This window comes from Clarias gariepinus, chromosome 10 (assembly GCF_024256425.1).
Source record: "Clarias gariepinus isolate MV-2021 ecotype Netherlands chromosome 10, CGAR_prim_01v2, whole genome shotgun sequence".
NCBI classification, from domain to species: Eukaryota; Metazoa; Chordata; class Actinopteri; order Siluriformes; family Clariidae; genus Clarias; species Clarias gariepinus.
Window position 1 is genome coordinate 29,625,285 of NC_071109.1, and position 23,620 is coordinate 29,648,904.

General features: G+C 37.8%; 1 protein-coding gene across 1 annotated transcript in view; it reads left to right on the forward strand.

The window, feature by feature from the left end:
• Nucleotides 1–5,116: 5,116 nt before the first annotated feature.
• kiaa1549la (KIAA1549-like a) overlaps nt 5,117–23,620 on the forward strand; it is an 85,090-nt gene continuing 66,586 nt past the window's right edge. The window contains exon 1 of the mRNA XM_053506636.1: nt 5,117–5,563. Coding sequence (XP_053362611.1) covers nt 5,398–5,563 — 166 coding nt within the window. The 5' untranslated portion in view covers nt 5,117–5,397. The remainder of the gene's footprint in view (nt 5,564–23,620) is intronic.

Consider the following 23,620-nt stretch of genomic DNA (forward strand, 5'->3'; position numbering starts at 1 on the left):
GCTACTGTATACCAGTTTCTGTCCTTCGCTTTACCGCTGTTATTTCTTTCTTTTTTTTCCAGAATTTATTTTACTAGAAGTTAAATCTCACTGCAAGTTATCATAGACTAGATTTAGACTTGGACTTGATCGACTAAATCTGAACTGTTACTGTTTTAATACATGTAGGTTTTTCTTGTGGCTTTCTAATTCTTTTCTTTTAATTTTTGTTGTTGTTGTTTGTTTTGCTTTGGATCTCTTTTTACGCTACATTAGTTTGCCATGTAGCCATTGCACTGTGCAATATTCAGTATATGAGGACTGGGAACTTTTTTTTTTTTAAAAAGTGTGTAATGTCTCTTACAGTTTTCAGTCGTTATTTCTCTGGTTCTCAGTGATTTTTCTATGTGACCAAGCCTTATGTACTTTGTCACACAAAGCGGGTTTTCCTGGTGACTATTTGGTGAGTGTCAAATTAAAGAAATTATGGTGTATTGTTAAAATTCACTTTGAATTAAAATATATATTGCTGCAGGCAACTTGTCTTTGTCTCTCTGTTTAAGTTGGTGTGCTTTTTGAATGATTTATTTCTGTTTGACTATAATTTTTTTTTCTGTGATTAATTATTAAGTGAGGTATTTGATAAATAAAGAAAATCTGAAATTATCAGATAAACATTTATTTTAGAGTTAACTTTAATTTTAACACCATTTATAATTTTTTATCACTTTGCAGCAAACAGCAGGTTTATTAGTGAGCGCAGACCCGGCCTCGCAGATCTATAGGACTGAACGTTTCGCTCTATTTAGTGTTAACTCAGCAAGTCCTTCTTTATTACACACAACTTGTATGGCTTAATGATCTATTTATGATAAATCTAGCATTGAGACACTGGTCCCTCGGAGAGTTTAGGTTCTAGGTTACTCATCGGAAGGTCAGTGGGTCAAGCCCCAGCTCCTTATGCCTTTCTGCTCTTGGGGTGATGTTTCATGGCTGAGCTGGTGCCCAAACTTCCTAACATGCTGTGATATGTGAAGAAAATCACAAGCAAATAAAGTCTTAACCTAAAGATCTAGATGGTCTCTACCAAGCATTTGCTTTAACGGCTTAGTATTCAATTGTGTCTCTATATTAGTGAAGCAATAAAGGGTTTAATTTGTAAGAATCCAAATAGACAAAATGGGGGAAAAAAAAAACCCTAAAAAAAAAAAAAAATCTTGTTTTAAACTTTGAGTTTGGCAAAAGTACAGAAACGGTTAAACAGTGCCATCTAGTGGCCGAAGTTAAAAACGACATTGCAGGAAAATGGTACAGTATTATTTTTTACCAATTATACATAAGATTTTTCTTTTTTTTCACATATAATTGATTAGTTTTTCGAGCATTTTCAGCAAGTAGTTTTATTTTTTATATGTTACTTGTATACTTGAATCCGTGTGTGCAATTCAGGCGTTTTTTACACAACAGTAAAAAAAAAAACAGGACGATATGAAATGTATTTGATTTTAATTTATTTATTTAACATCCATATATCTTAATATTAAACATCTTACATTTACAAACACTTTATGGGGACCAGACCAGAAATATTTTTGGTGAATGTGTTTGCAGATAAAAACATGCCAAGTTTAAGATAAAATCTATCTATCTATTACCAACTATATAGCTTTAATATTACACTTAAACATATTTATCACAATTTAAACATAGGCAAAAAAAATGCTGTATCTTATGTGATGAACTTTTTTCTTTTTTGATATTTTCTTTCATATTTGATACTTTCAGATTGCACAATAAATAAATAAATAAATAAATAAATATTGCCAATGTTTATGTTGCTGTTTCACATTTCTGTCTTTAGGCATTATTAAAAATTAGGAGTATGAATAAATCAAATACAGGTACTGAATTTTGCATTTGTTTTTTATATGGTTCTTAAAATACATAAAACAATTAATCTATTTCGTATAACATGCGGTAAAATTAAATAATTTGTAGTCATTTTGATTCAGGAATAAAAGGAAGGCACCTATTAGAGAATTTAATCACAGAAAAATTAAAGAGAACACATTTGTTTTATTAACTGTATCGTTTTACCCGTTTAACAGTTTTAACCAGCAGAGGGCGCTGTTACTGACTGGCTTCACTTTTGTGGTTCACTTTACTGATTCGTCCAATGAATCGTTTTAGGTTAAACGACTCCCTAGTTTTGATTCGTTGGGCAAGAAACGTAAATAACGGTCGTTTTTCAAATAAACGCTCTAAGGGCGGCGCGTTACTTCACGTGCAGCGTCTTGTTTTATTCCATAAAATGAACTATAAAGTATTAATATAATAAACAGTTTAATAAATGTATTAGTTTGGTTTATGAGTACATACAGAGATTGTCTTTTGTTTAGCTATAATTTTGACTCCTGGCATCCTGCTGTAAAACTATATTTTATAAACAGGATTATCTGTGTTTCTCTTCTTTTTTTATTTTCTTGTATAAAGACAACAATTTTCCCATTAACGTTTTAATATATTCTATTATATAAGTAATATAATAAGTATTGCAAAGCAGTAATATATTGAAGAAACCAGAGACTTATCAAAAAGTTTCAAGACTAGTTTTGAAACGAGCCACCAGGTGGCAGCACAAGGCTGCACGCACAATCACAGGGAGCACGGCGCTCTTTATACTGTAAGTCAGTGTGCCAAAAGATATCGTCTTGTGCACATCGGGAGCTGTGCAGCTGGTGCTATTGTATCACTATATGAATTTTCACCTTTAGAACACACCTGTAGAACAAATTAAGTCAGAAGGTATTTATTGAAGGAACTATATTCATAGCAGACATTTTAAATCCTCGAAGTCAAAAAAAAAAAAAAAAACTACAACCTTCTTACACCAAAATTTGGAATCATGGCTTTCTCACCGTGCTGTGCTGCAACGCAAAGTCAGGGGTTTGGGGGGAGGCACGGTCTCCAATGACGCAAATGCACACGGACACAAAGAGCAGGTCGAGCCTTGAGCAATGAGAGAAAATGGATCTTTAACTTCTCTAATGAGACTTGCTTTTGCTTTAAACGCATGCTGTAAAAACACGCATACAGAAAAACCTAAATAAAATATGTTTTACACACACACGCACATGGTCACAGTGTTATTGTAAACAGTACACACGTGCACGGATGTTGATTATATAAGTAAGAGACACGCACTAAGACCCAGCAGGGGAGATGATTACCCACAATTCCACAGCTCAAGAGAGAGAAAAACCGTTGGCTCAGTTGTAATCACATGACTGTGTAAAAATAAGAAGCTCATGTATGATACATGATACTCGGTACTTGTAAACCAAGACTTGTTCTTTTGTAATTCAAAATTGATTAAAATCTTTGCTCATCTTGCTCAACACTCGCGTTACTCACAATCCAAGGTTTTACTGTATATAGGTAGCGAACCATACCCCCTACATTTCATGGTAATTACTCACTCACTCACTCATTATGTATATGGTCTGTATTTCTGTATGTCAAGTCAAAGTCAACTTTATTGTCTATTCTGCTACATGTACAGTACATACATATAGAGGATTAAAATTATGTTACTCTCAGTCCCCTTACAAGCAAGACTATGTGCAAAAATGTAAAAAAAAAATAATTATTAAATAACACCAACTAAGACTATCACAGTAGTCCTGCAAAACGGCACAGATAACACACGACAGAAAGCTGATATGGTGCAAATAAAGAGTAGTGCAAGTGAGCTTTTCGTTTGTTTAAAGTGACATATGTGTTTAGTTCTTTATTGCTGGGCTGAGGTATTGAACAGTCCAACGGTACATACAGTAAATGACAGGTGGAGGGTGAGGCTATGTGAAATGGGAGAGGCCGAAGAGCTGGGAGGGAATTGAGCTTCCTGATCGCCTGATGGATGAAGCTGTCCTTCACTCTGCTGGTCCTGGCTTGGGGACTCCGTAGTGTCCTCCCTGATGGCTGATCAGCCATCATGGCTGATGCTCAATGTAAACAAACACCCGCACCGACAGATATTAATTAGAAAATCTAAACAGAATATTTTTAAGGCGATTAGTTAATATTTTTACTGCTGAAATAACAGCACTAAAGTGGTAGAAGTGCATTTTAATGCACTGTAGTCATTTTAAGACAAAACTTCATGTTTATCTAAGCTACTTTTTTGATTCACTCTCCAGGGGGTATTTGGCTGGCGACGAAGGAAGTACTATATATCTATATCTATATCTTCATTTTCTCATTAATAGTAATCAGATGAAATGATAGTACATTCAAAATCTTTTTGTGAACTAGGAAACTTTTGTACCATTTTTTACTGTTTGGCCAGCAATCCAGTGGAAACCAATATCATACAGTATAATATTATATTATAATAATGTAAAATTACAGTTTAAAAAATAAAGAGGTTTATCTTTCTTGCAGACATAAACCTGTACATGTAGCTTCGATTACATTAAAGCTGATCAACTTTAACCTTTTCCCATTAGGAAGGGGTACTTTAGCTAGTTCTCAATAAGCAAATAGTTAAAATCATGACTGATTCCTTATAATCTGGGTTTGATTCCCACCCGGGTCTGTGTACCTGGAGTTTGCATGTTCTCCCCATTATTTGTGGGTTTCCTCTGTGTACCTCCCAAGGACATGCAGATTCCCAAATTGCCCACAGTGTGTGAAAGATACTGTGGGTATGTACAGTATGTGTGTGCCCTGGGATGGATTGGCACCCCGGGCAGGTTCTACCCCACCTGGTGACCCAAGTCTCCAGCCCTCCATGCGACCCTGTATACGGGATACAGTGGATACAGACAGTAAGTCTATAAGGTGCATTAAACAGCATTTCAGTTCATTAAAGGAGAGGTGAGTTTATTAGTTAATTTATTAGACATATATACTTTAGGCCTATATAATAATAATAATAATAAAAAAATAAGTGATCTCTTGTGAATCAGTTCGGTTGATTGAATCACTTGAGCGAGTCGTTCACTGAGTTGATTCCTCGCTCTAAAGGCCCCCGCGCTGGATTTCGCGCGTCAGATGCGCGCGCGTCTTTCACTTCTCATTTTTATTAGCAGCACGTCGTTGTGGATTTTTTCCCCCCTTCTTCTTCTTCTTCCCAGAGACGTGTGTGTGTGTGTGTGTGTGTGATTGTCAGTGTGTTGAGGATGAAATGCGCCTTTTACGCACTGAAATGACGCTCAGTGGGAAGGCGGCTCGGTTAGAAACAGACTCTCTGCCTTAACACTGCCTTTAAACTTTAAACCCATGCTGGCTTTCTGAAACCCGGCGCACTCGGACTCGGACCCGGACTCCTCGGTCTCACACGCCGGAGCGGACACGTCCCCGATCCAATGCGCGTTTCGTTACTGCGCGTCCAGGCCCGCACGCCAACACGTTCACATGGCCTCGAGAGAAGTGCCTGTGGTGGGGAGCCGTGGAGCGCCGGGGTGCTGGAGGAACAGGAGGAGGCGCCCGGAGCGCTCGGTGTGGAGCCGCCGGTGTGTGCAGTGCGTCGGGATCATCACCACCCTGCTTCTCCTCCTGCAGCCTGCGTCCGCCAGACACGGTGAGACCCCCGTCCATCCCCCGTCCATCCCCACTCACGCTCATCCTGACAACCTGTTTGAGTCCAGAGCATCCTGAGATCTTCTCATCCTTGTACAGTTCCACTGAGCTGCCTTTGATCATTTCATGAATTTACGGGAATGAAAAAGAGTCGCAGCCTTAAAGAGCGCATTGCGCCACACCAGCCGCCAGCCAGCCTCCTGCATCAATACTCAGGCTTTTATTATAGTCTATATAACAACTATAATTAAATCCAAGGAACATTTATTGTAGGTAAATATCTGCAGTGTGTGTAAGCAGGTCCTTTCCTCAAGGGGGAAAAAATACAAGTGCCTACGTGTTGAGAATAAGTAATCCATTTGCACCAGGCTTTTATTATTATTATTATTATTATTATTATTATTATTATCAAGCCTACAATCTATAATATACATAATATATTTTTAAGTATTATTGGTGTAGCATATATATACATGAATAATCAAGACGATATATACATAATTACACAAGATATAAGAAACAAGATTACATATAATATGTTCTTCTTTAATTATATATATATATATACTCTATATAATATTTCATGTTTTATTCATGCTTTTATATAACGTGTATACACACACATACAGTACTGTAGGCCGAATTCACTCTATATACTTCAGTTCTATTCTGTTCTATTCTCTCTCTCTCTCTCTCTCTCTATATATATATATATATATATATATATATATAATTATTTTTTTATATATACATTCTCTTTATATATATATATATATAAAGAAAATGTATATAGAAAATTGAGTTGAGTTGGGGTTGCAATCTCCAGACACCCCACATAACATTACTGTATAACTGTAAAGGTCATTTAGACACAAACAGCTGGTTTGTGTGATGGTGTGTGTGTGTGTTTATTTATGCATCTGTATATGCACATCTGTTCTGGCCGCTGCCTTTGTCTCTTTTTATCTGCTGATTTGCATGACATGCCGTTTTACTGGACAGTCCACATAATATCAGTTTAGCCTCGAACATCTGGTGATCTGGTCATTCCTGCTCCTGGAGAAAAGACGCTGGTGACAAGAGCGTGTCTTGGTGATTGTGGTCACGTAACTCCTAACAGAACACACTGTTTATTTCATATGTCCAGCAATGACAACACTGTCATCATTTTGCCCTGTATTGTGTAAGCCTGTAAGTGTAATCCACACATTAGCACTGATTGAGAGATGTAGATTATAAAGCACTGTTTTGTTAGATAATAAGAGCCTTCAGGATTTGTTCCTCAGCTCTTTCCAGATGCCTGATTCAGCTTGTTTTGTGATCAAGGGTTTCATGAGCTGAGTCAGGTGAGGAAGTGCAGAAATAACATGGGAATGTGCAGAGTGTGTGTGTGTGTATGTGCGGTTTCAAGTGCTGGGAATAATTAAAGACCACTAAGAAATACACTGCGTTTACACAAGACAATTAGTCAGATCGTAAAAACATACATGACCTCCACTTGTATCTACAATACAGTTCATGCTACAGCACAAGTGCGCACTTCTAGTTTACATGATGTCATGTTCAGTTTTATTTTTGATCACAGACGTACATCAGACACAAGTAATCACCATCGCCCCACTCACTGATTGTACAAAATATATAATGGTGTTACAAGGTGCATTGATTCAAAGTGTTTCTTTTCGGGATGATTTAGAGATTAGGTTCTGCTATTCAGTGAACAACTGGTATTGATCTGGTATTAATACTCTGGGTAACTGAAACAGCACTAAGCTTTTCTTTGTGAAATAATATCCTTTTGTCCCCTGTAAATTTGTCAATTTGGCCAAATATTTAGTCTGGAAAAGTGTGGTTTTAATATAATTCATAAACATTATGTGAGTAAGTAGTGGAAGTGTGCAACCATCCAGTGTTTCGTGCCATTTATTACATGATTTTTTTTTACCTACCCTGTATGAGGGCTGTGACTCATACAGTAGGTAGACTGTAAATTCCACTAAATTAGATTTTTGGACATTGAATTTTTTTGATTTAACAGTACTAGAGTTTACTGTCTGATTTATTTAGAACAGCTTTATTTCTTACATGTTTTGAAGTATTAAAATACCCAAAATATCTAATAAGCATTAAAATGATGTGTAACTTGCATTATTGATTGTTTAAAAGCCATCTTTTGTACAATATGTTTCCCCCTGACAATCTTCTGCTCCATGGCACCTACCGCACATCAACTCAAAAGAAGAAAGTGCAATATTCTTGCAAAACCAGAGTATTTATAGAGGATTAATGCTGTGGAACATATATTTTATAAAACTTTCCAATTCTAGAATATTTATTGTAAAAGTGTGAATTGATTCTGATTTGAAAACTTAGTAGTTTACCTTGTGATAAAATTACTCCTTAATGAAGACATAAAACAAATTGACAAATAACTTAAGCACAGCCTGGTGAATCTTAACCACAGTAAAATACTTGAATGGTGCAAATGTTTTAAAGAAGGCTGTACGTCCATGAGTGATAATCTGGGCCGAGTGGAATGCCTGATCTTTAAAAATTAACAGATAATTTTTTGCCAACTTGTGGAAGTAAACTGGTTCTATGTGTGGAGGGGTGAAGACATGGCAGCCTTGCTTTGCTAAAGTAATTTGAATATAGGACTAGGCTTTATGAAAAGATAAAAATATAATATTACACTTTTATATGCTATAATCATGTTTAAATTTGTTTTTAATAGCTGTGAAATACTTTTAAAAAAGACCAATTTGTTGGTTGGAAAAAAAATGTATAGCAAATAATTAAAATTATTATTATTATTATTATTATTATTATTATTTATTAATTAATTAAACATAGATATTTTCCAACCTGTGTGTGTACGTATATAGAAATACTTGTCAAAAATTCTTAAATAACTTTGCAAATAACTGCTATACAGCAAGCATATGTTAAAAAGGTTTTTGCAGTTTTGTGCACATTTATAAGAAAATGCTTAGTTTATTGAACATCCTACAGAATCATCCACATTTTGAGGACATTGTCGCACCTCCTTCTTTTGTCATAGAAAAAAAACCCAGAAGCTTTCTTTTTTTTTTATTCATTTTTTTGTCAATTTTTACATAATTTTCTGCTTTCCTTTCTAGCATAAGGATGTTTTCCTGTAAGATAGAGTTAGCTGGAACACCAGTGTTTGGAAATCAGAAATGTTTTTTTTGTATTGACTTAATAATGAAGTCATGAAATAAACATGCATAACACAGTACTATTTAAATATACATATATATATATATATATACACACACCGTTCAAAAGTTTTAGAACACTTTCCAACTCCATGATTGTTCCTGATTTTTATTTCTTTCTACATTGTAAGGGAATGCTGAAGGCGTCCAAAAAATGCATTAATCTCCTTTGAACAGTTAATAGTGAGATGTTTCTGCTACTTCATAAAGCTTCTAATCTGAGGTTCTGTTAATTGGTCATTTTTCAGGCTGGTAACTCTAAATAAACTTCTCATCTGCGGCAGAGGTAGGTTTTGGTCTCGCCCTCCTGGGACGGCCTTCATGAGAGCCAGTTTCATTATGGTGCTTGACGGATTTTGCAAATGCACTTGACAATACTGTTCTTGCAAGAACTATTACAGAAAGGCTGACCTCTGTGTCTTAAAATAACAACTAACTGTTGTTTTTGTTGTTGTTACATAATTACCTAATCCCATATGAGTTATTTTATAGTTTTAAAATCCCCTGTATTGTTGTAGAATGTAGAAAATAAATCACTAAACAAAAACAAAGAAATTTGCAAGTGACCCCAAACTTTTGAACAGTAGTGTATATATATATATATATATATATATATAGTACTGTGTTATGCATGTTTATTTCATGACTTCATTATATATATATATATATATATATATATATATATATATATATATATATAAAAGAGAGAGAGAGAGATTATTATATGTCGTTTTGTGTAAAAACATAAAAATCAACTGATCATAGTAGGCGTACAACCTAACAACTTATAACTTTTGCCATTATGAAAAAAGGCATGTGGCAATACTACCTGTAAGTACCCCCTTACTGCTTCCACAGGATTTAAAAGGGTTAAAAGGGTAAGTTGCAGCCAGGTGTTGCTAATCATCACCCCTTGATTGATTGATCATCAGCAGGACTGGGGACCTCTATAAAAGCAGACGTTTTGGCAGTTTGCTGGTCTAGAGCATCCAGGTGTGTGTAAACACAGAGCCAAGAGGGAAATACATGAGCAATTTTCTTAGAGAAGGGAATGTTGCTGCACTAATTTGTGAGTTCAGCGTGCTACGGTAAGTTACATTGTTCACAAAACGAAAGCATTCAAGACAGTTATCAATCCTCCCAGCAGTGGATGTTCCAGTACATTTAACCCAAAGTCAGACCGTGCAATACGCAGAGAAATACAAAGAAAACCCTCCAAAACTTACATCTCAGACCCCACAGTTAAATGTCCATGACATCACAATTAGAAGAAGGCTGAAGAGTATAAATTGTTTGGAAGGCTGCCAGGTGAAAATATCTTCTGTCTAAATAAACATGGAAGACTGAGGTTTGCAAAACTGTATCTGAACAGACCACAAGGCTTCTGGAACAATGTCCTATGGACAGATGAGACTAAAGTGGAGTTGTTTGGACTTAATACCCAACGCCATGTTTGGCAAAAACCGAACAGTTTGGGGAAACACTTCATACCCACTGTCAAGCACGGCGGTGGAGGGGTGATGATTTGGGCTTGTTTTGCAGCCATAGGTCCTGTTGACCTTGAACTCCTCTGATTACTTTAGAGACAAATGTGAGGCCATCTGTCTGACTGCTAAAACTCGGTCTAAATTTGCAACAGGACAATGATCCTAATCACACCAGTAAATATACATCAGAATTGCTTAAAAATAAAAGAACCAAGGTTTTGGAATGGCGAAGTCTAGACCTCAACCCAATTAAAATGCTAAAATGTAGGACCTTATGAGAGCTGTGAATAAGCGAATGCCCGAAAACCTGAATGAACTGAAGCAGAACGCTGTTCCTGATGCAACCTTCCTATTTTATCCGTGCTTGGGACCGGCACTGCATCCAGTGGCAAATGTTTGAGCATTGGGTGGAAATTAAACCCAATTGTTCTGCATGGCAGGCGAGAAACCTATCACAGAGAACACATGGGTTCAATTCCCATTTGATTCCCAAATCCCAGCCACCGCTGGAGCCACCTATTCCATCGTGGACACAGTAATGATTTACTGTATAATAATGATATCCGAATGCGCATGGGTTCTAATTTGAGTTTGCTTCCTCTGAAAGTTTCTTGATAATTTCATCACCGCAAGCTTTTTTCCCCCTCGCAAGTATCACTTCTGGCTCGTTTATTAGGGATCCTGATTTTTAAATCACTTATTTGTGATTTATGTCTATTGTCAAAAATGCATGTATACACAAATACAGCTGAATTGAGAATATAATTGATCAGGTGAGATAAGTATCAGGTATCTCAGGATCAGGGGCATCTCTAAGGAAAGTAAAATATGAATATGGATTTTGCATGTCTACTGTATTTTCATCCACATGTAATTTTTTTATGACCCAAAAGTTCCGTGTTGATTTGCAGGGTCCTTGCCTTCGGGTTATCAAAGAGTAAGCTTAACCTACATTAAAGCAGCAGTCATGATTTAAAGTGGCATTTTATTTAGTGTATTTACATGGCATTTCTTTAGCCTTATGAGTGAGCACGATTTAATGGATGATTTGCAGGAATTGTTTGGGATTCTTATTGATTTCTTTGGGATTAAAAATCTTTGATGCTACACAGTGTCGTATGGACAATGACATCAGACCTGTCACCAAAGCTCACTCCAGAGCTTTTAATGCAGAGCAGCCAGGTTTGCTTACACATTCTTTACCTTGTCTTTCTCCCGACCGGCTGTGTGCGTGTGTGGTGTGCGTCTTCCTGGCCGTTGGTTTCCTTCAAAGCCTCCATAGTGATGCTCCAGCGAGTCAACAGCGAGCCTACTGTGCTGTGTTGCCATGGGAACTGATCTGCCTAACATTTTTTTCCTCCTTGTGAGGAGAGAACTGAGTGTATTATCAGAATGACAATGATGAACTGTTCCGGTTAATTTTTTTCCTCCTGTGTGTGTGTGTGTGTGTGTGTGTAGTGACCGGCGATTGGGTTTAGCCCAGTGACAGATATGCATGGAATTGATCCATGTTTCATTTGATCTCCCTAAAGGGATGCTTTGTCACCTCTCTACACCGTGCTATATTCGGCGACGGATCTGAGCTCTGTCCTACGGCACCGGTCATTGTTTTAGTATCCGCACAAGTCAGGCTGTGATCACATTACGGCTGCATTATAACAAGATTTTGTCTGTGTAAACATGACGGTGCATGATTTTGGACAGATTGGTATGGAAACCATGGAAGAGGGAAGATAATGCGGAACTATTGATTTTCTTTAATGAATTACAAACTCCATCTGAATTTGCATATAGTGCTTGCTTTTAAGGTATAAAAGCTTAACCCTAACCTACATTAGAGAAGTAGCCAATACTCCCTCACCATCAATACCATTTTATCTTGTATACAGGGTGGTGGGGGCCTGGAGCCAAACCCAGGACTTAGGGCACGAGACAGGGTGCCAATCCATCGCAGTGCACACACACGCTACAGGCAATTTGGGAAAGCTAAGTGTAATAATTTACTAGGTGCCTAAGCCTGAAACTTTTTACCTTTTTTTTCTTCTCCGATTTTCTCCCTGATTTAGTCGTGTCCAATTCCTCTCCCTCACTAGGGGGCGCCCACATTAAGGCTACTACTACCACTCAGTCGGGAGGGCCCAAGACTATCACGTGTTTCCTTCGAACCACGTGACGCCAGCCGACCACATCTTATCGAACTGCTCGCTCACACACTGTTGGGGCCGGTGTAACACACGCGGAGGACAGCGCTATACGCTCCTTCCGCTTGTGTGAGCGCACAGACGCTCCTGATTGGCTGTAGAGCCGTGATTAATGTGGGAGCACTAAGTACCTCTCATCCCTCCTCTCTGAGAGAGCTCGGCCAATCAGCACTCTCTAGACCTCCGGCTGCGAGAGGTTACGGCATCACCCGGGAATCGAACTCACGATTTCCGGATGATAGGGCGAGCACTTTACCTTTTTACCCATTAAATCGAAAATGGTTTTATCATATTGAACCAGAGATATTAATGTAAAATTGGGAGAGATCTCCAAAGTACTGGTGCTCTCCAAAATACTTCTGAGAGCTTAGATGAAATAAATATCTGTGGATGAAACATGAAAACTCTTCTTTTTCTTGAGTTCATCCAATACTTGAGAACTGCTGGAACAAATGATGTGCTACTAAAATCATCGATGGTTCATATTAGAAATTAAAGCTGGTCTGAAGCGTCTGATCTGCCTATAGTGTCAGGCTCTGTGGGTGAGAAAAGCCTGCATTTTAATCACACACACTTCCAAAACAGGAGAAGTATGGATGTTCTAAATATATTTTGGAATAAAAGAATCGTGTAGGCTTCATAAAGGCATATCGCATTTCATGTTTTTCTGTTTGATCGTACAGTTCAAATTATAGGAAAGTCAAAGTCAAAGCTTTTTGAAAATACTATGTCTAGGGAAACGTCTTGAAAATGTCTACAATTTCTTTTTGCCATTTTATTAAAACAAAAAAAGAATGCCTTAAATGAAAGTGGCAGCACATCACTGGTGGCTTGAATAGTTTTTATTTTAAAGTTTTTATTTATTTATCATCATCAAAACCTGCTTTTTAAAAGGGTTTTATAATATATCTTATAGAAAATAATTTTTAAAAAATTGACATTTTGGTTCACCACACACACAAAAATATCACTAGTACTAGCATATGAACTTGGACCACCTCAAATCCAAACACAGCAAACATCTTTCCCTTTTACAGCCTTAATTGTTGTCCATACTTGCACATCTGGAGCCTGATTAGGTTTTAGATTTTATGACACAATAACCCTTGGGGTCAGAACTCTTAAAGGCAAAAAAAAAAAAAAAAAAAATTCCGAAAAGTCAGAGCAACTGACTGGAATGACATGGAGAGCAGTTTAGCCTTATCTACCATCCTGCTGGTTTCTACTTATAAAAAGCGATTTTCACTGGAGCAGAATTTAACCTCCTAATGGCCTTGTCTTAATTTTAGAACGTCTCTTCCTCTCTTCATAATTACTCTCCCTCAGGCCATTCGGCGATGTGATGTGGTGTCAGCTACAGGCTGTTCATCTGACGTCCGCTTCCCTGAGTGACCATTTCACAGCTGACACGCTCCATGTCCTCACGCAGCCATGCTTCATTAGAGCATTTGTCCATGAGAAAGTTGATTAGGCCGGCACATTGACACAGATGAGCGCTCGTCTTACTCTCTGTTCTCGATAGGTGTTGTGAATCGCCATGTCTGCTGACGCTATAAGCATCCACCGAGCTTTATATATATATATAAAACTGTAAAGTTGGCATGTCTGTACATTAAAGATAGTAAAAAAAAAGATTTTGGGGGACGTAATATGAGTAATAAAACACATCAAGATGGTTTTTGGAATTTTTGTCTGTCTGTTTGTCTTTTTGTTTGTGCCCGCATCACGTAAAAACTACTGAATTCATTTTAATGGGCTTTCCACAGGAGTATTTGGCTGAGCTTGAAGTAACATATAGGCTTTGTTACATCACAATCGGCCCACGATAAGACAAGATATGCTACTTTGAACTTTAAATGGAAAACGCTGTTATATTATACAAACTCGACCTTGAAAAAAAACATTAGTTCCTACATTGATAAACACTTCCGCTCTTAAGCACCTAGCGGAGAGTATGCTTAACTATTATTATTCTAAGTGACGTTACATCAGACTTTTTTTTCGCTCTTTGTAAAAAACGTAAACTTACTCATCGTCTGTACCACTTTATACTGTATTCAGGTAACGGGGGCCTGGAGCGAATCCTAGGAGACTTAGGGCGTTAGGCAGGTTACATCCAGGACGAGGTGCCAATCCATCACAGCACACACACACACACGCTTACACACTCATTCACACACAGACCCCTGTGGGAATCGAACCTGAACCCTGGAGGTGCAATGTTTTGTAAAAAAATAAAAATTAAAAAATTAAGTAAATAACCCTGTTCTGCCACACCTGTAAACGACAAATCCCTGAATATCAAAACAACTGGTTGAGAAATTTAAATTTTATAATTATTTGTATTCCAAAAAAGTACCTTGGGATTAATGAGTACAGAGTCTAACTCCCGCTCGATAGCAGCTGACCAATGAGGAAGCAGCCCTTTGACACTTGAAACCCTTTGACACCTAAACCCCCCCCCAAGCCCCTGAACCCCCCCCCACACACACACACACCCATACATTGGTGTCAAAAAGGCAAACAAAACTTGGCATCGAAATTATATATATTTTTGGCATTCAATATAGTTTTTATTTTTGGTTTATTATGGAGGCCCCGAAGGTCATGTGGTAAAAATATGTATATACTATATGTATATTTAGTTTACAATCTTTGTGAACGGTTTTAGTAAACTGAGGTCACGGATTATTAAACAGAGTGTACAGACTGACAAACTGGCATAAATATTTCTGTGTATCACATGACCCTTGGGGGCTCCTTTTTTTTTTTTTTTAACTGTAACCTTAATATATAAATGTATGTATTTTTGTGAAAATTCTTTAGTAAAAACCCTTTTAGTGTTTAAGTTCATGTCATTGTGTTTTTACTTTTATGTTACATGAACACGCAGCAGAAAGAGCAGGTCCTAGTTGTTGGTTTCCTCCATCCTGTTACTGTGTTCAGTTTAGGGCTTCAGCAATTAGCCAACAAAAATAACTACATCCATTATGAACTTAAACAGTTCTGTTGGTGGTTTTTGGTTTTTAATTAATGCACTCGTTCTAATGATATTGGGTTTATTATAAAAGCTAGCACAGGGCCTGGTATGGCTTTCTGACAGGGTTTTACACTTCCTCAGCAAAACTCAGCAACAAGCTACAGTATACTGTACTTTTTTTTATCATTAACTTTAACAGAGAGGGAAAAAAAGAGAGGTTGGTGAGAGAAAAACAGTTTATAGCTGTTATACTTTACTTAGCAATGCAAATGAATTTGTTCTATAAATACATTTTAAAAAGTCAGCAAGAGGCAAATATGGTGATGGAAGAGGAATGTGCAGTTATTAAGAAGTAATCAACTCTGTGTCGGTTGTGTTGAGCAATAATACACCCCTCTTTTTTAAAAAACTGTAACCTTAGTGTATAAATGTATAAACCTTAACTGGTTAAGTTTATGTAACAGTTTCAGCAGCGACCACATTTCCCCTCTCGTCTGTTCCAACCACTCAGCATTCAGCACCACCAGTATACTAATCACCGGCCTGATCATCTGTCATCATCTGCACCAGTTTCTCACTGGTTCATGACTTAGGGTAGATGCTTTCTATGCCTAAATGATTCATAGGTCACTGTGTGGCTTAAATAACACACAAAAAAACATTCTTCTGAAACTGGATAAGTACGGGGACGGGAGTAAAATTGAGAGACAACAAAGTCTTCACGAAGCTTGGAGAACCATTCCTTAAGACAAAATACAAGAAAGTCTGACTCTGTGGAATCTAAGAGGTGGCTCAAGATTTTTCCACCGTACTGTACATCTGTAGTAATTCCTTAATATAAGGTTATGAAGTCTAATATTGGAAAATGTTTAACTTTTACCTTTATTGCTGTAAACAAAGTACATTTCTATCCTTATAGAGTGAGAGAGAGAATTGATTTGTTGCATATTTAATATTTTAAACTTGCGGTGCCCAGATTGTTAGCCAGGACAAGTGTAATTGCATTCTGAAGGTGATCATAAGAACTGATGATGATGTTGAATGCATTCGAACCGGACTGTTAATCTTTACAGCACTATGAGCCATCCTGACTGGATCACTCTGTTGATAAAATTCATATCGCAGCTATAAAGGATTTTATAGCACAGCACTTTTTAAATGATCTAATATGATTGGTTATAAGGTGCAGATTCATTTTCTACAACAGCAGCTATGGGGCAGGGTTATTAATGCACCTGTTTTAATGAGTAATTGTTTCTACAGAACACGTACAGGGAAGTGTATGCCGGACATCTCACATAGTCTAATAACAGGCTGATGAAACATTACATCATCAGTAATATGCTGAAGTTTAGAGTATATTAGCAGTAATATGCTGAAGATTAGAGTATATTAGCAGTAATATGTTGAAGTATAAAGTGTATGGAAAGATTTTCCAGTGTCAGTGTTTTAGTTTTTTTAGCTTTGCATTATTTTTTGTCTTATTAATTTGAAGAGAGAAAAAAAATAAAAAAATCTAATAATGAAATGGTTATTTGTAGCAAGTGACAAGAGCAGATATCATATTACTGCACTGCAATTGTTTTATGATATTGCAAATTATTATCATCAGTTAGTATTCAAGATTCAATTCACTTTTTTAATTATCCTTATAAATTAAATGTAGTGATTTTAAGAAATTTGTAAAATATTATTTACTTTCTGAGAGCATTAGTACCTATCGTTGATGGTTAAAAAGTTTTTAGAAAAAGTTTATGTAAAGTAATTAGAGATAATCTTATTTCAGGTTCAGGCCCAAGTACATGCCTGCTTGTCTTCTGTATGGCAGAACTCTCTATCCAACTTATTAATGCAATGAAATTAAATGTTGTAAGGTTGGGTATCTTACGCCTTGTTTACGCTAAGGTCTAATTCTCTTAATGTTAACCAAGTGACCCTGTTTAATGTAGATTATTACATCCATCACTTGATGGATCACAACATCTAATCATAAGATCTGTTCATAACATCACATTTACTTAACACTTTGATTTTAGAGCATAACACTGGACTCTCAGTTCGGGTATTTTACATGCTCTCAAAATGATTTTAAACTTCCCGCAGGAAGAATAAACATACAATGATCTGTCCGTTCATCTTTGAAGATTCAGTTTTCTAAAAAGTTACACACCTTTTTTTGGAGTAAGCCGTGCTCTCCCCCCATTTGTTTGTGTTTTGTGGCTGCTTTGTAGGGGCATTGCAGGCTTTTTGTGTGTCTTCTGCATACTCTGTGCATTTACGGCAAACTATTATATTGTTTGGCACTGTTGATTGACTCATATAGTTTCATTAAGTTCTGTCGAGCCAGTTTTGCGTGATGCTGTGACAAAATTAGCTGGATTGATATATAGGCAGAAATTTTTCTGAGACTGGTTTCTGGTCCTCCAATGTATGAAATGTAAAGATATTATTAAAAGAGCGAGTTCTGACACAAAAAAACTCTCTTTTATTTATATAGATTCCTGAATTCCAAGTAGAATAGAATAATATAAAAAGATGAAAGCCCTTGGAATAACCCTCAGTGTTTTGGATCAGTGTGTTCGCCACCTGCTTTATTTTGGGACATCTGTTTCAGCATAAGCCTGCCATTTTCTCATCACGTGTACATGATAACGCTGGATTAGATCAGATGATGCGGTTCTGGCAAACAGCTTTAAAAAGGGTCTTCTCATTTCACCGATTACCTAACAGACCCCAGGATGAGACAGCTCTGGACACAGGCTACAGTTTCATTCATTTTATTGTATTTCAAGCAGTGCCTGCAATTCTATTCAGTAAATGTGTCTTTCATTTTTTTTCCTACTTGATGTTTCTGAGAGATCAAGAGCTTAAAATAAAGTCTTTTGGATTAAACCTCCACGAACAGCACAGTAATGAAATTGCATTTGGATGGGGAGCAGTCTGAAACTCTTATAAAGACCATGTTTAAGTTGGGAGGTGTCTGAACTGGGTGGGGCTTAAGACAAGGATTTTGCATAATGTTGTAGTGTTTGTTTATAAAAATGTGTTTTAGATGTTTTTTTTTCATGTACCTCCACCATACAAAAAGGTGATATTATGGAAAAAGAAATCCTTTTTATGCTTTCGAGAATACATATTACACACATTATTACATTGCATATATAGGTGCATTTTCACTGTGAGAGACAGAATCTAAAAAGAAAAATCCGGAAATCACATTGTATGATTTTTTAACAATTTATTTGTGAATTACTGTGTCAAATAAGTATTTGATCACTTGCTTATCAGCCAGATTTCTGACCCTCAAAGACCTGTTATTTTGCTTTTAAATAGTCCATATGCTTCTTATGGAGGCATTCCTTGGTTTTCCTGGCTGTGTGCTTTGGGTCATTGTCATGTTGGAAGACCCTGCTTAATGCTCTGAGTGAGGGAAGAAGGTTTTAGCCCAATATGTCACAATACATGGCCCTGTTTATCCTCTCCTTAATACAGTGCAGTCGTCCTGTCCCCTGTGCAGAAAAACACCCCCAGAGCATGATGCTTCCAGCCCCATGCTTCACTGTAGGTATGGTATTATTGGGATGATACTCATCATTCTTCTTCCTCCAAACACGACTAATGGAGTCAAGACCCAAAAGTTCTACTTTGGTCTCATTTGACCTTCCGTGCGATGCAAGATTTTAAACCATGACGTCTTAGTGTATTACTTAATGTATTACTGATACCTTGGAAACGATGGCTCTCTTTACAGCATTAACCAGCTCCTCCTCCTGTAGTTCTGGGCTGATTCCTCACCATTCTTAGCATCATTGATACCCCAAGTATCTCCTTAGACTTTGGCTGATTGTGGGGGGCACAGGTGTCTTTATGACAGCTAACGACCTCAAACAGGTGTAGCTGGACTATTTAAAAGCAAAATAACTGGTCTTTGAGGGTCAGAAATCTGGCTGATAAGCAAGTGATGAAATACTTATTTGACAGTTATTTAAAGTCTAAAAAACTATGGAGGTAGTGGACAGTCCTGTACCTGGTGTAAGTTTCTCTTTATATCTTCACTTAATCTGCTTTAAAATATCCTCAGCTAACTTACTGTTCTGCAGTTGAATCCCAATTAGCGTAAAATGGAAAGCTAGTGCACTATGTAGCAAGTAGGATCCCTTATTCCACACACCAAGTAGTGCCTTTTTCCAGGGGTTAGAGAGGGATTTGGGATTCAGCCTTGTGTTAGAAGCTGGTTAGATTTGTCGCTTGAACAAAGCACCAAGGTGTGTCGTGAACCTGGCAGGATGTCAGTGGCTTGGTTACGTTAACTAGCAGTAATGAAAGATCGAAACACAACACTGACGGTTTAGAGGCATTTAGAAAAAGCTTAAGCTATTATTAAGGAGACAAAGTGTTGTTTAAGATGACAAATTGTTATTAGATGTGTTTTATTGCTGAAAGTGCTTCAGTGACTGGGTTTGGGTGTGGGTTTTGGCAGGCAGCTGCTCTACCCCCTTTCCAATACCATGGACCATACTTTCACCCCATGCTGTTAATGATATCTTTATTTAACACTGCTAAATACTTTTTTTTACTATTCTGAAAAAAAATAAAATAAAAATTGTGCATCAACTTGTGCCATTTTGCAGTTTTAAAGATTCAACATGTAACAATACATTTATGCAGATGCTCTTATCCAGAGCTACTTACATTTTTATCTCATTACACATCTGAGGGTTAAGGGCCTTGCTCAAGGGCCCAACAGTGGCAATTTGGTGGTTGAACCTGGAATCTTCCGATGCCTTAACCACTGAGCTACCCCTGGCCACTACAATAGCATCTATTAATTTGCAATACCCCGAGATGTTCCGGAGAGTCTCAGCTGCATGCGTGTATGAGTTAGTGTGTTTGTGTGTGTCATTTCCGAACATAACACTGGAACATTGGAAGACTTTAATATGTATAAACTCCATGTTTTTAGAAACACTTTCTGTTTCCCTATGTGTGCTTGTGGAACTCGTAAAGAAATGAAATGAGTTAGTGGGCTTGGGTTGATTGTTGTGTTCCTGCCACATGTTTTTTTTTTTCTGATCGGATTTGTTCGTGTTCCTTATGCCATGTCTGGGAAATGAAGTTCTCAGCTGCTTCTCTGTGAACTTTCACGCCTCGAGCCGCACACTCAGCAGCATTCATTAAATCACAATGAATAAAACAGATCAGATTATGTTCCGTTTATGATCTCGGCCAGCCTCCTCTCCTTCTCCCCCTCCTCCTCCTCCTCCTCCTCATCCCTGCTGCCAGGATCTTGATTTATCAAAAAAAAAAATCAAGTAAGGCACCAGCAGTGTGATGATGATGAATGGGATGTCCATTTCTTTGGCCAATAGAAAACATTTGTGTCATGTCCATAGTGACAAGTGTCACACTGATCAGTTCAGACCCTGCACTACTGAAGGCTGTATTGCCTGCACAAAAGCTCAGTTGAAAAAGGCTTCAATAGCTGAGCTCTCTCTCTCTCAAAGGGTCAGCATGGTTCAGAGATATGAGCGCATCTACAGGAGAGAGAAAGAGAGAGACAAAGAGAGGAGGGTGGAGGGAGAAAGCCAGCTGGAGGAGGAAAGTGTGAGCTCTCATTCACTTTTAATGCGACCGCGCTCACCTGTGCTGCCTCTGGGAATTTGTGTCAAGAGCATCAGATGTGTTCCTGGCAGAAATATTTCTCAGGAAAGCTCTCTTCGTCTCCTTATCTCAGTGTTATACATGAGAACATTTTGATCTGAGTGATGTTATTGTCAATATTTAATATTGAGGTATCAGTTATTAGAGATGGCACTGATTTGATACCCAGTATCATACTGTCAAAAATGATGGGTCAGATATTGGAGAAAACATAAACATATTACATCTTGTGACATAGCAAAAAAAATTGCTTTCTCTGTATATATAACGATCAGCATGTAACATTATGACCACCTGCCTAATATTGAGTAGATCCCAGTTTTGACACCATAACAGTCATGCACAGTGTGTTCCGACACCTTACTATCACAACCAGCATTCACCTTTTCATCAATTTGATCTAGACTAGCGCTTCTATTGGATCGGACTACACGGTGAGCCTTGGCGCCCATGACTCTGTCGCTAGTTCACTGGTTTTCCTTCCTGGGATCCCTATTGGTATGTCCTGACCACTGCAACCTAGGAACAGCCTATAAGAACTGCAGTTTTGGACTTGCTCTGACCCAGTCGTCTAGCCATCGCAATCTGGCCTTTGTCAAAGTCACTTAAATCTTTAAACTTGCCCATCTTTCCACTTCCAACACATCAACTTCAGGAAAAAGGTTCACTTGCTTCCTAATACTGTATATCCCACCCACTTCCACTAATGTAGCTACGTACTGTAAGCAAGGCCAAATTGTAATGGCTGGTCAACTGGATCAGAGCAACTCCAAAACGGTGGCTCTTGTGGGACGTACATTCCCAGGCTGCAGTGGTCAGAATGTACCAAACATGATCCAAGGAAGGAAAACTGGTGAACTGAAGATAGGATCATGGGTGGCCAAGCCTGACTGATGGAGAAAGAAGGCTGGCCCGTAGAGATAGAGATACAGAGAGAGAGAGATAGAGAGAGAGATAGACGTATGTGTGTATGTAAGTTTAATTGTGACATTTACATTTTTTTTTTTTACATTTTAGTAGTTTTTCTTCAAATCATTATAAGATAAGCATCGGAATGGGTCTATACTGATAAGATTTCAATAGTGGTTTTAGATAAGATAAACTAGTGTTATGTCATCACAAAACATGCTTAATTATTTGTCCAAAATCTTTTAATGCACATTTATTGTTTCAAATATGAACTTTTTGTTCATATTGTGAGACGGAAATTGGTCACATGAAATAAATGTGAAAAGATTAATATCTATCCCTTCATGACACATACGTTTGCTCTCAGATACTGTAAGTAAATATCATCGCTGTTTAAGCTACATTTGTTCTGACAGCCTTAATCGAAATGCTTAATCGAAAATTACTATCTAGGTCACTATCCTATAAACAATTCCCAACATATTCAATTTACAATCCCAGTACGATCATTGGCTTAGACTGATATCAAATTAATGATAATCTGAGTGGGTAAGGTGCCAGAACAGCTCCCTGGGAGCTTATCTCTTCAAGATTCTGCATGTCTCTGGTACATGTACTCAAGCTCCTGAAGGTCGCATCCCAGAAATCACCCATAGGTGTTCACATATAATGCGAATCCGAATGCGGTTTATACATCATTTTCATCTCACGCTTCCCTTTCTGAAACGTTTCATCTTGAGATCAGTCAGAACAGCTGCAGTATCGATTCCGAAAGAGCAGACGGCTCGCTCTGCGGGGACGAATAGAGCAAAGCATGCCTGCAAAATAATAAATGCCCCCACAGTATACAGTAACAGAGCAACCAGTTTCCTCTTTAATTTGTAAAACAGTACGCAAGCAGACAAAATAAAGCATATAAATGAAGAACTTGTGATTCTCAGAATCAGACATTTTTAATTAACAATAGTCAAATATAACCCCTATTAAACTTAGACTTTAATTATTGTGTTCATTAATTATAGCCCTCGTTCCAGAGGTAGAGCTTTCGAGATGAAAGGTATGATGGGATTTCACTGAAGGGACAGATGTGCGTTAGAGAGGATTGATGGAGCTTGGAGCATGAAATGTCGCAGTGCCCAGTTCTGCTGCGTTAGCACACTGAGGTCTTATCAGGCGTCTGCGGGCCTGCCATCATCATTTAGACAAAATAAGGCAATAAATCCTTGTGTGAGCTGCATTACACAGGGACGCTCACATGCACCAGAGCGTCACGTTCACCGTATGGTGATTTGTAGACTCGGGCAGCCTAAGCACACTGTTTCATACGATGTGGATTGCTGCCATGAATTATGGTGTGTTATTGCAGCGTGTGTGTGTGTGTGTGCGCGTACACACAGGCACACGTGCATCTTTGCTTGTTTCCCTAAAGCGTCCCTAGCTCGGTGTCGATGATTTGCTATCGTCCGTCACACTCACGCTGCGCTCTGCATCCAGACTCAGCTGGCACCGCATGACCTATTGAGAGCCCTGCCAGCAAGTCACATGACCGTGTTTATCCAATCAGTGATGCGTCAGATATGT